This window comes from Nomascus leucogenys, chromosome 8 (genome assembly GCF_006542625.1).
Source record: "Nomascus leucogenys isolate Asia chromosome 8, Asia_NLE_v1, whole genome shotgun sequence".
In the NCBI taxonomy this organism is placed as follows: domain Eukaryota; kingdom Metazoa; phylum Chordata; class Mammalia; order Primates; family Hylobatidae; genus Nomascus; species Nomascus leucogenys.
This window is the reverse complement of record NC_044388.1, coordinates 354,957-371,236: the sequence shown is the minus strand read 5'-3', so window position 1 is coordinate 371,236 and position 16,280 is coordinate 354,957. Positions and strand designations below refer to the sequence as shown.

Genomic DNA, 16,280 nt, shown 5'->3' with positions numbered 1-16,280 from the left:
TGCCACAGAGAAAGAGCAACCACTGTTGAATCATAGCACGTCTGCAGTAATGTTGCTGTCAGTGCCTGAGTTCTCTGTATTAGGTGGGTTCTCTATGACACAACCTGGCGTGCTGAGGAATACCTGAAGATTTTCCATTAGGCCACAGTCCCCCTAGCAAAAATCAGCTCCTCTCCAGTTGTGGTCTGTAGTCCAGGATCTGCATGCTTTCTTTAGAGGTAAATTCAGTGACAGATTTCCTCTCCCAAGATTCTGATGGATTCTGCACCCATCTTCTTCATTGGATTTATGTTGACTTAGCTGAGTTGTCTCATTGTAGATCTAGACTATTCTTGAGGCCTCAAATTGCTGTTCTTCAGAATGCAGATGCCCGGAATAACCAAAGTCCCTGAGACAGGAAAACTCAAAATGGTCCCGGTATCCTTGAGACAAGTTATTTTTTTAGTCATTTAAACCCAGTGCCACTTCTACTCTGTGTGTATGTATATGTGTGTGTGTGTATGTGTGTGTTGGGGAGGGGGTTGCAGTGGAGGGAGAGTCCCTAGAAAAGAATTCTCTAAGGGTGCGTACTTCCCCACATATGTGCCAAGAATGAGACTATAACTAGACTGACCTTGAGAATATATCAAGTAAAAAAATGAATTAACTGCTTTCATCTGCCTTAACAACCTCCATTTATTCCTGTTTTCTTTAATTACCATCGAGGTTACTGTCTGATAGAACATCTTCAAGCTTTGTAGCTTATACTTTGAGATTGTGGGCAAATAACTGCAGGTCCTAAGAATTCCAAGCTAAGAAATCCTAGCCTAAGAACTTTAGCTAATTTTATTATTCACATAGAGACCAAGACAAGATTTCTCTGGTATCTGTGGCAGTTGAGAAAGAAAAACTAACAACCTCCAACAGGTACATTTTATTATTGGTAGAGACATCAGAACAGCAGAACTATCGATATAGTGCAACAGTTATTTATGTATTACTGCATTGGCTTAGCATAGGTCCCAGCAAAAGTAGATGCTCAAACAATGTTTGTCAAGCAGACATTGGCTGTGCTTAGAATGGTAGGAGTGCTGGTGCTGCAGGGCTCCTTTCGGAGGCCTTAGAGCTTTCATCCCTTTACCGAATTGGATACAAACCATTGGGACATTTTAAAATTCTCTTTTCTCCCTCTTCTCCCTGTTCTTTCTCTTTCTGTCCTGCTGTGCTTATTCTCCACCCTTTACCCACCATCACACACATTAAAAAAAAAAATAGATGTAAGGGTAGCTCAGGAGACAGAGACAGATGTAGTTGTGTTCCTGAGTAGGAAGATATTATTCCAGTTCTTTGTCCTCTTTCCTAAGCTCTGATTTTCACATAGTTGTATCTGTCCTGCCATTTCCTGCTCAGGCATTCCTCCTATCCTCTCCCCTTGTATTTGACCCTTTTGTTGAAGCTGATGGGACAGAACTGCTATAAGCAAAGAGCAATGAATGGCTGACCAGAATCACGTAAGAGGGAATGAAACATCCTTGTCTGTTTAACCATTGGTCCCTCTGTATTTAATGCTTGCTACAGCATTAAAAGCCAGCATTGAATGAATTGCAGTTCTTGCTCTCAGACTTTCAGTTAGGAAACTTTGACATTATTTTAATCCAAAGATTAAAATAATTATTATTTAAAACCCAAGAGGCAGGCTATGACTTACCTAATAGTTTAGAAGCCACAGTGGAGAATTCCAGAATCCTGTCAAGAATTAGAAAACCCTGCCTGCTCTGCCCCACCCCATCCTACTGCAAACATGCTTACCAGGACCCAGCACATTTAGTAGAGTTCACCACTAGCAGAGCTATAAGCTTTGGGGATATTTCAGAGGACTGGGCGTGGGGTGTAGGTAGAGTATTGTAGTCTCTTCAAAGCAGGAAAGCTGTGGGAGAAGGGGAGATCATGGTGAAGTAAGAAAGAGGAAGTAGTGATGTACTTGACATTATTGATTTTCAATATCAAGGAAGTACTTGACATTATTGATTCTCAGGTAAAACAATTCCAAAAACTCCCCCAGAGGTAACTGGCCGTAGCTATTGCTGCCACTATTTATCTATTCTTTTATTCAACTGACCAGCATCAAGTGTCAGTATAGTTACTTGGCTGATATCAGCCTTTCCTGTGTAGCAGTAACCTTAGTGAGGGTGGGGGCTCTTCATCAGTGTATCCTCTGTGCCTAGCACATTGCAGGTGCTTAAAAGTTGTTGAACTGAGTTGAGAGAAGCTCCTGCCTTCAGAAACCTCATGGTCTACCAAAGCCACTATCTTGGTGAAATTGTGAGGTCCTTTCTGAAAACAATTCCCAGTACCCCTGAGGTTGAGACCTAGAGTAACTCTCTGAAAATGTCCAAAAGCAAAGTAAGAGAAACCCCACAAGCCTTTGGACATCTCACCCCTACATGTTAACCCATTCCCCCACGCCAAATACTGGGCCATTCCAGGCATGTGGAACCAGTAACAGTTTGCAAAGTCATAAGTCACTTGATAAGCCTGCTTATTCCCCAAATGATCTTTTCTAGCTCCTGAAGCTCCACATTGTCTTGCTTTTTGTAGGCATAAAAGATTATCCTGAGGATCTTCCCTTCTCAGTAAATGTGGCTAAGAGATGTCTGGTATCCCTAGAGGAATTTTCTTGGTGCCCTGTAGGGCAGGAAAACCCCTTTTTGCTGTGTGGCAAGACTCAAGACCTAGTTCATTTTAAAACATTACAATTGTGTCAACTGTCATAAATGTGAACAGTCGCAGCTCCAGCCTCCACGTGCCAATGAGCAGCAGTCGTTTGGAGAAGGGAGGAGATAAAAAAGGGAACGGAACTAAATTTCCAAATATGTACTGTAAGAATTTATGGAAATAAGAGAACCTTGTCATTTTCTTTTTTGGGGGAGAAAACTATATTTACCTTAGGAAGGGAGGGAGTTCTCTGAGGAAGAAGCCACAGCAGATTTTCCTCACAGACTTCCTTTCCCACGCAGCCTCCCACGTGGCGCTTACAGGGGTCCTTAAATCTGAAAAACCAAGGCAACCATTTTCTTAGCAACCAGGGAACCAATCAGAAACTCAGCCAAAACCACCTTGTCTAAAATAAAGCATCGCCATCCAGCTGGTTGGAAAAGGGAACGTAGGTTAATTTAAGGCAGCCATCTTGGTTTTGGTGAAATGTTAGGGAATTTTTTTTTTTCCTTAAATGATTTGGTAGTGTCAGCAGAATTGGGCAGGGAAAGAGTAGCTGTTACAGCCAACCCTGTAGAATCAATACCTCACATTCTGACAGGTTTTCAAAGTTCACCTCTTAAAAAGCATCCTCTTAGCTCGGGGTCCTTGGAATTTTGTAATCCTGACAGTTGTATTTCATGCTTAATTTGAGGAGAGCTTTGTTATGTAAGGCTTCATACCTAGATTGTTGTAACTGCCAGTTGAGTGTCTGTCTTTGATATCTGATAATTCTTTTGAATCTTTGCTTTGGAAGTGACCTTTGAGATCGTCTAGTCCAATGATTTTTCAGTCTGTGTGTATCAGGTCCTGGAGTTCTAGGGGAGTGCCTCAGGAGAGGAAGAAATTATCCGAGTGGGCTCCTACTTCATCTAGGGCAATTCCTGGTGTATTTTATGTATTGGGGGTCATGTGAGATCTTGTTTAAAAATAACACATTCTGTTGCTAAAAGAGACAGAGAAGATAAGACAAAGGAGAGAAAGAAAAAGGAAAGAAGATGATGATCCAGGGAGGGAAGGAGGAAGAAGCTGTAGAAAGAAAGAGAAGAGCAAAGGATGAGAGCAGGAAAGGGCAAAGGAGCAAGAAAGAAGGAGACAGGAGGAGACAGAACAAGGAAGGAAGGGTGAAAAGGGGAGAGGAATGTGACTTGTATTTCTAACTCAACCATGAGCTGTGAACTTGTTAAGGGTGGAGACAGTAACTTGTACTTCTTTGAGAACGTAGCAGATGTGTTTTACATGGTGGCTTGGTTGATGATGCTGGTTCTGCTAATGAACATAATAATAATAGCAAACACTTCCATGGCACTTTCTATCTGCCAGGGTATTCTGGGGCACTTTGTATATATTTTAGCTCTTTAATTCTCACAGCAAATCAAAGTAACTTGTTCAAGGTCCCACAGTTAGCAAGTGGCTGAGCTAATACTTGAACTCAAATATGTCTGGCTTGAGTCCATACTTTTGATGGCTTCTCTGACAATAACTGAATAATACAGTGTATAATAGAATACCTACCATTTATTGAGGATTTACCCTGTGCCAGATACTGTGGTGACTGCTTTACACCAGCATCTAATTTAATCAAACTCACATAAAAATGAGGTTACAGGACTCATTCAGTCCTATAACCTGTGAAGTAGATGCCTTGTTTTACAGCTGAGGCAGCTGAGCAGAGAAGTCAGTTACCTTGCCTGGGATCACACAACTTGTAAGCATTCAAGCCAGTTGAGGCCAGGGAGTCAGACCTGAGAGGCCAAGCTCTTGACCTCTGTGCTCTACTCCCATAACTGATGGCTTGAGTTTCATTTATAACTAGATCATTATTAACAGGGAGGCAACTTGTATAGATCATGCTTCCTCTCCACCTTAGAGAGAAGGAAAACACGTAGGAATGTCAGCACTCAAACAACCTTGATTCCATATTAATAACAGTGATAATGACTGTGAGAGTGAGTAGCGTGTCCCCCTGGTTTTCTTGCTGTGATTGAGGGGCCGTCTTTGTTCTTACTTACTATAGAACTGGAAGAGTCTCAGAGAAAGTGCCCGCCCTGCTGGTATAAATTTGCCAACACTTTCCTCATCTGGGAGTGCCACCCCTACTGGATAAAACTGAAAGAGATTGTGAACTTGATAGTTATGGACCCTTTTGTGGATTTAGCCATCACCATCTGCATCGTCCTGAATACACTGTTTATGGCAATGGAGCACCATCCTATGACACCACAATTTGAACATGTCTTGGCTGTAGGAAATCTGGTAAGATGGAACACTGTCTCCTGATATTGGGATTGGAACGTGTTTTGCCTGTAAGATATCTTTTTCTGGTACTGAAAGCTGGAGTTTCTTTGAAAAGAAAGTAATAGTTAATTGGAAGACAAATGCTTCCACATATGCCAGGACACCAGCTGCTTTTCTGCTCCCTGTTGTGATCCCTTTCCTCTTTCTGCAGAACTTTGAAGACGTCATTTAGGAGCTATTGGCAGAAAACCAATGTTGGCGACAGAATGGGAGGCCTGGTACAGTGGGTTGGTTTCAGCAGCCTGAGCCAAGTACTTCTGGATTTTTTCCTCATTCTGTTTCTCACATTGATTCCTGCATTGCTCCAGCAAATCAGTTCCCCTTTCACCTTAAGTAACATCTACCACAAAATAGGGGAGCTCTTATAGTACACTACATGTAACTATGGATTTGCCTGCTCTGTCAGGCCTTAATTACCTAAATGGGGACTATTTATGGGAAAGTTTTCACTCAGGGCTGGTTTCCCCCTCCAATCCAACTTCTAGGCCATTAAAGTATGTAGTTTAAAAAAAAAACATTACAAAGTGTGTATTCTGAAATTAAGTAGTTGTGATTTGAGGATTATGTGCTTTCTTTACTACAAAAATCAGGAGTTAATTGAATTTTGATAGATAGTAAAGAAGTAGTGGCCGGGCGCGGTGGCTCACGCTTGTAATCCCAGCACTTTGGGAGGCCGAGGCAGGCGGATCACGAGGTCGGGAGATCGAGACCATGGTGAAACCCCATCTCTACTAAAAATACAAAAAATTAGCCAGGCGTAGTGGCAGGCGCCTGTAGTCCCAGCTACTCGGAGAGGCTGAGGCTGGAGAATGGCGTGAACCCGGGAGGCGGAGCTTGCAGTGAGCCGAGATTGCGCCACTGCACTCCAGCCTGGGCAACAGAGAGAGACCCCGTCTCAAAAAAAAAAAAAAAAAAAGGAGTGAGAAAGAATCCCCTAGGTCACCTGGGCCCCCTAATTCCTTAGGTGTTAACCACAGGCATGTCCAGATCTGGCTGTTACCGTTTATTAATGATTTGAGCATGATTTCTGCCCAGTTTCTCTTGTGTGTGCTCTCTCACCCTCTCACACACACACACACACACACACACACACACCACACAGTTTTGACCTTAAGTCCTATTACTATACTATTAGAGCACTACAGTATCATTTTCATTTCTCATTCTGAAAATCACATGGCAAAGAGATCCTTTGTAGCCCATTGTGTTCCCTGGTATACATCCAAGATGATTCTGTGGTCTTTCCGGTCTCCATGTCTGTGGTTGGTGACATGCTCCAGGCTCTCTGCTCTGATGTAAACCCTTGTGTGCAGTCCAATGGAATGCCTGTAGTCTTGAAATGGGACACTCCCACAGACTGTCCAAGAAGTCTGCTGACTGGCTCTGAAAGGTGCCTGTTGGTGGGCACATGCTGTGACTGGCTGACACAGTACCTTGGCCATCAAGCAGAATTTTAAGCCTGTCAACAATATCATATAGATATAAGCTTGATTTTAGTAGCCAAGAGTTAAGTAATGAGAAATATGTCTTGATAATTTTTATTGTTGATGTTGGTGGTTCTGTTTTCCCTGTAAAGTTTTGTTTTTCTCAAAATCTTTACTTTTCCTTACTTTTTACAGAACCAGTCTTTGATTTTCAAGGGATTTTGAGAGGCTTTTTCACCTATCCCCACTAGAACTCCAGTCAGACCAGGCTAGCAAATAATGTTATTTTTCCTGTCATGAAAACTTAGAGATTTAGGATGACATCTAAATTAGAATTGTAAGTATGCAGGACTTTGCTCAGAACCGTCAGTAAAGAAAGAGGAAATAAGAGAAGGTCAACAGCTAATATTCAGGAACTCCATGAGACAAGCCAACCCAGAACCCAGTTCTAGAATAAGAAAGCTCTTAGGTGGCAAGAGTTTTCAAACGGCAAGTAAATGTACAGTTAGCAGTGGGGAGGGAGGGTAGTATATGGTCCAGCATACTTTGTACTAGATGTGAGGGTAAAAGGAAAGAAATCAAGAATGGTGCCTAGATGTGGGGGTTTAATAACTGAGGGAAAAGTGGAATGACTGCAAAGGAACTGGCTTGACGTGTAAAATCAAGAGTTCTGTTTTGGACATATTAAGTGTCTGTTCACTGAGTGGAGATGCCAAGTAAGGAAGTTGGGTGTGTGCTGGACCTCATGAGTGTTTTCTGAACAATACCAGAATCTCAAAGATATACTTTGCTGCCAGTCAACACGAGCGCTGAGATTGGCAGAAAGAACACAGAATTAGAAGTCAGAAGATTTGGGTTTTCATTCCTATTAGATACCGTATAACCTTAAATAAGTCATTGATTTCTGTCCAGAAATGTTTCGCATCTGTAAAGTTAGGATAATACCATGCCATCATTGGTTGGGAAGATAAAATGAGAACCTATACGGAAGTCTTTGGGATAGCTAAAAGTACCTTATAAATCTTAGAAACTGTGTTAGTATAATTCAATAGGAGAATTTTCAGAGATCTGGAGAATTGGGTAGAGCCTTTGACTGAACCTGAGAATAAGAGGATGGAAAAAAAATGAGACTGACTTGTAAAATAAAGTATGACCTTGTCCTGTGGTTGGAATGTGAGGCTTTTCCTATAGCCCTGATTGTGAGTCAAGTTAAGGGTCTAATTCTCAGGCCCTATTCAAGTTTTACCAGTGATCCCAGTGGAATCCTCTATAACAAAAGGATGCAGTTTTAGGATTACCCCATTACATGTAGCTATCATATCTCTCTAATTTTCTTCAGCCTGGAGCAGTTCCTCAGTCTTTCCTTGACTTTCATGTCTTGACATTTTGAAGACTACAGGCCATTTGTTATGTAGAATTCCCTCAGTGTGGGCTTGTCTGATGCTTCCTTATGATTAGGTGCAGGTTCTGCATTTTGGTAGGAATATCAGATAAGTGAGACTATCTTCTTCACGTTGTATCTACCAGTTGGCACATAGCTTCCATTTGCCCCACTACTGGTGATATTCATTAATCACTTGATTAAGGAGGTGTCTTCCAGGCTTTTCATCTGTGAAGTTACGCTTTTCCCATTTACAGTAAGTCCCCACTTAACATCCTCTATAGGTTCTAGGTTCTTGGAAACTGTGACTTTAAGCTAAATGATATGCTGTATAACAAAACCAGTTTTACCATAGGCCAGTTGATATAAACAAGAGTTAAGTTCCTATGGCATATAGTACATCATGTGGCTTAAAGTTGCTGTTTTCAAGAACCTATTGAGGACATTAAGTCAGGACTTACTGTATACTTAATAGGTATTTGTGAGGAAGACCGTTTGAAACGATTTAAATTTCCTGTTCATTCAGATTTTGATTTCTTCCTTTATTTATATCAGTGTGGATTAATGGTTTTCTATTTTATCTGAGTTATAATCCATTTGATGTTTAGACTTCCTCTGATGTGGCCAGTGGGAATCCCTTCAAGCTGGCTTCTGATCCCTTTGACATGTCTTCATCACTTCCTGGCTTTCTGGTACCACAAGGTATTCCAGTCTACTTTTGTGTTTTTCCAGCCCCAGGGCTGGAATCAGCCATTTCTCAAGAAGCCCTGAGTCTTTTAGTGGAAAAATGGCATTTAGAAGTAGAGATCTAGGCTGAGTATCCCCTGAGGCAGGAGGATCGCTTAAAGTTTGAGACCAGCCTTAGCAACACAATGAGACCCCATCTCTAAAACAAAATAGAAAAAAAAAAAAAAAGGAAGAGGTAGAGATCTGAGATCTAGGTATGCATATTGCTATGGGAGCGGCGTGCAGCCCCTCTCAGGACACGATGAGCTGTTTATATTGAGCTAGCCGTGGATATTGCAAACCATGAGTCGATCCTGTCACTTCCAGTTCTAATCCAGCACTGCAAGATTCTTTCTAGTTTTCTCCCTTTCTGTATTTGTCACGCCTCCAACAATAAGAAACCTTGTTGCCACTATCTTCGGTATACTTACTTGATCAAAAAGCCACTGTTACCTTTTACAGCTTGGGTACCCTCCTCACCCTGTATAGGCTCTGGGTGCCCCCCACCCCGTCAGCACCCGAGCCGTGTCCTCCATGTGGACACCTGCTCACACTCCTCAGCTTGGAACCCACACCAGTCCAACTCACACATGGTTTCCACCCTGCTTAGACCCTGATGCCTCCCAGTAGGCCTTCGCCTGCATGGACATCCTTGTCATCCCACACCAGACTTTCCCCCGACATAGAAGCTCTGTTTATCCTGCACAGACTCTTAACACCCCTCACCAGGCCACCCCTCCTCACCCTGCTCATGCCACCACCTGTCTATGTGAACACTCCTGGAAGTTCTCACCTGGCCCAGTGACTTTATCCCAAACTAGGCGACACCCTCCTCACCCTGATGAGCTCTCACACCCTCACTGTCCACCTCCCTGTTTGGACACTTTCCTCACCCCACTCGGGATCTGACACCCCACATCAGGCCTTCCCCTACATGAGTCCCTCCTCAGCTCACCTGGCTCTGGTACCCCTTGTGAGTCTTCCCCTGCGGGGAGTCCCTCCTCAGCCCACTCCGGGATCTTCTCCTGGAGATGGTCTCTTTATCTTGCTTAAGCTCTGACTCTCTGCTAAGTCCCCCACCCCCTCAAGTGTGGACATCCTCACATCCCACTTGGGCCTCAACACCTATGTGGGGTAGCCACTCATACCACTTCCGACTGCCCATCCTAGACTATCGCCCAAAGCGGATGCCTCTCCTTGGCCCACAGGCTCAGACAGCCCACGCCAGGCTGCTGTCCTACATGGACCTCCTCGCTCCCCTCCATGTCTGACTCTCCTTGCTGGGCTGTGCCCTTCCTGGGGCTCCAGCACTGGGCAGCAGCCTCCCTCTACCGGCATGCCCACCTACAGCCTTCAGGACTGAGTGGTTCAGGGGGAAGGGGATGGAAAGAAGAGCTAGGGTTTAATCTGACATGTAAGTTTAAGTTCTCAGATTCTAAGCAAAAGCAAAAAAGCAGAAAGTTATTTTCCTTCTTCACTAAACATAAATGAATGTTATCATTTCTTAATTATAGGTTACCTAGATTTTCAGCTAAAAAGAATCCTTTTCAGGTTTTAATTTTTCTTTCATCTGTGCTTCTATAGCCCCATATGGATACTTCTTTTTAAATACTTGTCACATGATTTTTAGTTATTGTTCTGTCCCCTCCTGGTTGGGTAACCAACCACCTTAATTGGCAGAGGCCTGAGGAAGCCCTTGCAGTTTTTGTTTTTTTTTTTATTATTATACTTTAAGTTTTAGGGTACATGTGCACAATGTGCAGGTTTGTTACATATGTATCCATGTGCCATGTTGTTTTGCTGCACCCATTAACTCGTCATTTAGCATTAGGTGTATCTCCTAATGCTGTCCCTCCCCCCTCCCCCCACCCCACAACAGTCGCCGGAGTGTGATGTTCCCCTTCCTGTGTCCATGAGTTCTCATTGTTCAGTTCCCACCTATGAGTGAGAACATGCAGTGTTTGGTTTTTTGTCCTTGCGATAGTTTACTGAGAATGATGGTTTCCAGCTTCATCCGTGTTCCTACAAAGGACATGAACTCATCATTTTTTATGGCTGCATAGTATTCCATGGTGTATATGTGCCACATTTTCTTAATCCAGTCTATCGTTGTTGGATGTTTGGGTTGGTTCCAACTCTTTGCTATTGTGAATAGTGCCGCAATAAACATACGTGTGCATGTGCCTTTATAGCAGCATGACTTATAGTCCTTCGGGTATATACCCAGTAATGGGATGGCTGGGTCAAATGGTATTTCTAGTTCTAGATCCCTGAGGAATCGCCACACTGACTTCCACAATGGTTGAACTAATTTACAGTCCCACCAACAGTGTAAAAGTGTTCCTGTTTCTCCACATCCTCTCCAGCACCTGTTGTTTCCTGACTTTTTAATGATGGCCATTCTAACTGGTGTGAGGTGGTATCTCACTGTGGTTTTGATTTGCATTTCTCTGATGGCCAGTGATGATGAGCATTTTTTCATATGGTTTTTGGCTGCATAAATGTCTTCTTTTGAGAAGTGTCTGTTCATGTCCTTCGCCCACTTTTTGATGGGGTTGTTTTTTTTCTTGTAAATTTGTTTGAGTTCATTGCAGATTCTAGATATTAGCCCTTTGTCAGATGAGTGGGTTGCAAAAATTTTCTCCCATTCTGTAGGTTGCCTGTTCACTCTGATGGTAGTTTCTTTTGCTGTGCAGAAGCTCTTTAGTTTAATTAGATCCCATTTGCATTTGTCAATTTTGGCTTTTGTTGCCATTGCTTTTGGTGTTTTAGACATGAAGTCCTTGCCCACGCCTATGTCCTGAATGGTATTGCCTAGGTTTTCTTGTAGGATTTTAATGGTTTTAGGTCTAACATTTAAGTCTTTAATCCATCTTGAATTAATTTTTGTATAAGGTATAAGGAAGGGATCCAGTTTCAGCTTTCTACATATGGCTAGCCAGTTTTCCCAGCACCATTTATTAAATAGGGAATCCTTTCCCCATTTCTTGTTTTTGTCAGGTTTGTCAAAGATCAGATAGTTGTAGATATGCGGCATTATTTCTGAGGGCTCTGTTCTGTTCCATTGATCTATGTCTCTGTTGTGATACCAGTACCATGCTGTTTTGGTTACTATAGCCTTGTAGTATAGTTTGAAGTCAGGTAGCATGATGCCTCCACCTTTGTTCTTTTGGCTTAGGATTGACTTGGCGATGCGGGCTCTTTTTTGGTTCCATATGAACTTTAAAGTAGTTTTTTCCAATTCTGTGAAGAAAGTCATTGGTAGCTTGATGGGGATGGCATTGAATCTATAAATTACCTTGGGCAGTATGGCCATTTTCACGATATTGATTCTTCCAGCCCATGAGCATGGAATGTTCTTCCATTTGTTTGTATCCTCTTTTATTTCATTGAGCAGTGGTTTGTAGTTCTCCTTGAAGAGGTCCTTCACATCCCTTGTAAGTTGGATTCCTAGGTATTTTATTCTCTTTGAAGCAATTGTGAATGGGAGTTCACTCATGATTTGGCTCTCTGTTTGTCTGTGATTGGTGTACAAGAATGCTTGTGATTTTTGTACATTGATTTTGTATCCTGAGACTTTGCTGAAGTTGCTTATCAGCTTAAGGAGATTTTGGGCTGAGACAGTGGGGTTTTCTAGATATAGAATCATGTCATCTGCAAACAGGGACAGTTTGACTTCCTCTTTTCCTAATTGAATACCGTTTATTTCCTTCTCCTGCCTGATTGCCCTGGCCAGAACTTCCAGCACTATGTTGAATAGGAGTGGTGAGAGAGGGCATCCCTGTCTTGTGCCAGTTTTCAAAGGGAATGCTTCCAGTTTTTGCCCATTCAGTATGATATTGGCCGTGGGCTTGTCATAGATAGCTCTTATTATTTTGAGATACATCCTATCAATACCTAATTTATTGAAAGTTTTTAGCATGAAGGGTTGTTGAATTTTGTCAAAGGCCTTTTCTGCATCTATTGAGATAATCATGTGGTTTTTGTCTTTGGTTCTGTTTATATGCTGGATTACATTTATTGATTTGCGTTTGTTGAACCAGCCTTGCATCCCAGGGATGAAGCCCACTTGATCATGGTGTATAAGCTTTTTGATGTGCTGCTGGATTCGGTTTGCCAGTATTTTATTGAGGATTTTTGCATCAATGTTCATCAATGATATTGGTCTGAAATTCTCTTTTTTGGTCTGGGACAGTCCTTGTCAACAGGTATGAGTTGATCACCCTAACTGGAGATGCGGGATGCAGGACTTTCAGTGTGAAAAGTGGCAAACCAGGATGAGTTACTTACATTCTGGTGACTGAGTTCGTAAGGAACCATTATTTTTCATGGTCACATTTTTTTTTCATGTCTCCATTGCAGTACACATAGAACTTTTAATCAAATTGAATTTGATTAACTTCGGGCGAGGATCTACTACAGAACAGGAGCTGACAAGCCCTTTTCTGAGCACAAAGAGAGGAGCATGCCATACGCTCATCACTTTCAAATAAGCTAAATTTTATCTGCAAATGCAGTTAGGGCTGAAGGAGGTGTGTGACTTCTCCCCAGACCCCATAGTGACGCCCAAGTGAAATATACCCCAATCTTAGGACTATATAGGCCTTACTTGTTGACGTAGCATTACAAGTTATCCGGCATATGACCACGGGCTTGTTCAAACTAGACTAGGCGTGGCTCATGCCTGTCATCCCAGCTCTTTGGGAGGCCGAGGTGAGAGGATTACTTGAGCTTAGAATTTCAAAGCTGCGGTGAGCTATGATCATGCCACTACATTCCAGCCTGGGCGACAGAGCAAGACCCTATCTCAAAAAACAAAACACAACAAAACCCAAACTAGAAAGATATGACGACTGTGAATTCAGAGTATTTTATAGAGAATAGAGAACCATTGTTTTATAGAATATTCTGAGGAGATCAGGACTCCTTTATATTCTTAAATATAAGTGCTATGTCTATTGATATTTATCATATTTGAAGTTAAAACTGAGAAAATTTCTAAACATTCATTTTGTAATTAAAGAACTACAATAATATAGCTAGGTGAGTCCCAGCTACTTAGGAGGCTGAGGCAGGAGCATGGCTTGAGGCCAGGAATTTGATGCTGAAGCTCCAGGAACACGGCTGTGAATAGCCATTGCTTTCTAGCCTGGGCAATATAGTGAGACCCCATCTCTACAAAAATAAAAAAATTAACCAGACATGCAGCTCATCCCTATAATCCCAGCTACTCAAGATGCTGAGATGGGAGGATCACTTGAGCTCAAGATTTCAAGACTATCCTGGACAACATAGCAAGACCCCATCTGTAAAATAAATAAGTAAATATCACAATAATATACCTATTACACATGAACATAAATAACATATTGGTGTGGGGAAACTACATTTTTTAAGAAAAACTGGAAGAATGGCATTGTTCGACATTTTGTAAATATCTTTCATGTCTGGTTGGTTGGTTGGTTGGTTGGTTGGTTGGTTGGTTTTTTGAGGCAGAGTCTCACTCTGTTGCCCAGGCTGGAGTGCAGTGGCACAATCTCGGCTCACTACAACCTCCGTCTCCCAAGTTCAAGCGATTCTCCTTCCTCAGCCTCCAGAATAGCTGGGATTACAGGTGCCCGCCACCACGCCTGGCTAATTTTTGTATTTTTAGTAGAGACGGAGTTTCACCATGTTGGCCAGGCTGGTCTCGAACTCCTGACCTCAGGTGATCCACCCCCCTGGGCATTCCAAAGTGCTGGGATTATAGGCATGAGCCACCGTGCCCAGCCTCGTGTCTGGTTTAATAGAAGATAGTTAGATTCTCTTTTTCTGCTTCTACATTCAGTCTGTTGTGATATGTTATTTTAGCTAAAGTATAGGAAGAAAAGCTTGCCTCACACAGATATGTACAGTAGTCCTCTCTTATCCAAGGGGGATACATTCCAAGGCCCCCAGTGGATGCCTGAAACCTCAGTTAGTACCAAGCCATACACACACACATACACACACATATACACATATATGTATGTATCTATGTATATGTGTGTATGTGTGTGTATATATATACGTGTGTGTATATGTACAGCCACGTACCACATAACATTTCTGTCAATGACAGACTGTATGTCTGACAGTGATACCATAAGATTATAATGGAACATATATAAAAACTTGTTATATGCCATTTGATATTGGCCTTGCAGGTCAAGTAAGGGAAATGATTGATGTTAAGTAAAGGTGCTGGGACATCTGGCTTTCCATATTAAATATATATATATGAAAAAATATATGTAAGTCCTAGGTTTGTGTAAGTACACTCTTTAATGTTTATACAGTGACTAAATTGCCAGCAACACATTTCTCAGAACATATCCCTATCGTTAAGCAATGCATGACCATACTGTGTTTTGTGAATCTGTTAACCAAGATGGCTACTAAGTGGCTAAAGGGCAAGTAGTTCATACAGCATGGATACACTGGACAAAGGGATGATTCACATCCTGGGAGGGATAGAGCAGGACAGCTCAAGAGTTCATCAGGCTACTCAGAACAGTATGCAATTTAAAACTTACGAATTGTTTTTCTAGAATTTTTTATTTAATATTTTTGGACTGTAGTTGATGGTAGCTAACTGCAACTGCAGAAAGCAAAACCACAGATGGGGGGTACTTCTGAAGTTGGAAAAGAGAGGACCATGTGCTTCCTGAGAGGGTCTTAGGGACTCCAAGGATCCTCAACTACCCTTTGAGAACTGCTGCATAAGAACATAAATTCTAAAGTGAATATTTGATGACATTCAGGAGAACAACACTGTCTTAGTAATGTTACCACAACAGAGTACCGTAGACCGGGTAATTTATAACAGACAGAAATTTATTTGGCTGACATTTCTAGAGACTGAAAAGTACAAGGGCATGGTGCCAGTACCTGGTGAAGGCCTTTGTGCTACATCATCCCATGGTAGAAGGCCAAAGGGCAGAAGAAGCTAACAGTGAGAGAGCAAGAGAGGGCCAAACTTGCTTTTATCACAAAGCCCACTCTTGCCATAACCAGCCCGCTCCTGCAATAACATTAATCCACTCATGATGGCAGAGTCCTCACATGACCTAATTGCCTCTTATCAGACCTTGCTGCCCAACACTGTTGCATTGGGGATTAAGTTTTAATACATGAACTTCGGGGGACACATTCAAACCATAGCAGACACTTATATATAATTGCTGATACACTGCATGTAATTCTTCCCTTTCTCCTCTTTGAGAAGCATATCACAGTGCAAACAAGAGCATCGTAGGATAATCTTAAATCTGCTCTTCACAATTTTTTAAAAAGCAATTCCTTCACACAGCTAATAGTTATAGATGTATTTTGACACACATCCAACTGATGGCAACACACCATGTGTTGAAGCAACATGGTGGCTGACCTCTGTCACAGACGATTCCTGATGCCTGGGGCCGTTCATCCTGGTGATAGGCAACACCACGTAACTGTGTCATTGTTGATTTCCCTTAGGAGCCAGAGTTCCCACAGTGTAGATATTCCGTGGTCAATCAGCCAGTGCTTGTTCATGAGCACTTCCTGTGTGTTTAACAGGAACCAGTGGGATAACAAATCAAGTCTCTACTTGGCGTGTGTTAGGCAGGCTAGCATTTCTATGTGGAGAAACCTCCGATGGGTTTACACTAAGAGTGAAATGTATGTCAGGATTTGATGAGCTGTCTGTACTTTCCCTG

The 16,280-nt window shown here is 42.2% G+C and overlaps 1 protein-coding gene across 5 annotated transcripts in view; it reads left to right on the top strand.

Annotated features, from left to right (window-relative positions):
* SCN8A (sodium voltage-gated channel alpha subunit 8) overlaps positions 1 to 16,280 on the top strand; it is a 218,581-nt gene that overhangs the window by 156,748 nt on the left and 45,553 nt on the right. For all 5 annotated transcript variants that reach the window (XM_030816524.1, XM_030816526.1, XM_030816527.1 and 2 more), the window contains exon 14: positions 4,751 to 4,989. In XM_030816524.1, coding sequence (XP_030672384.1) covers positions 4,751 to 4,989 — 239 coding nt within the window. The remainder of the gene's footprint in view (positions 1 to 4,750; positions 4,990 to 16,280) is intronic.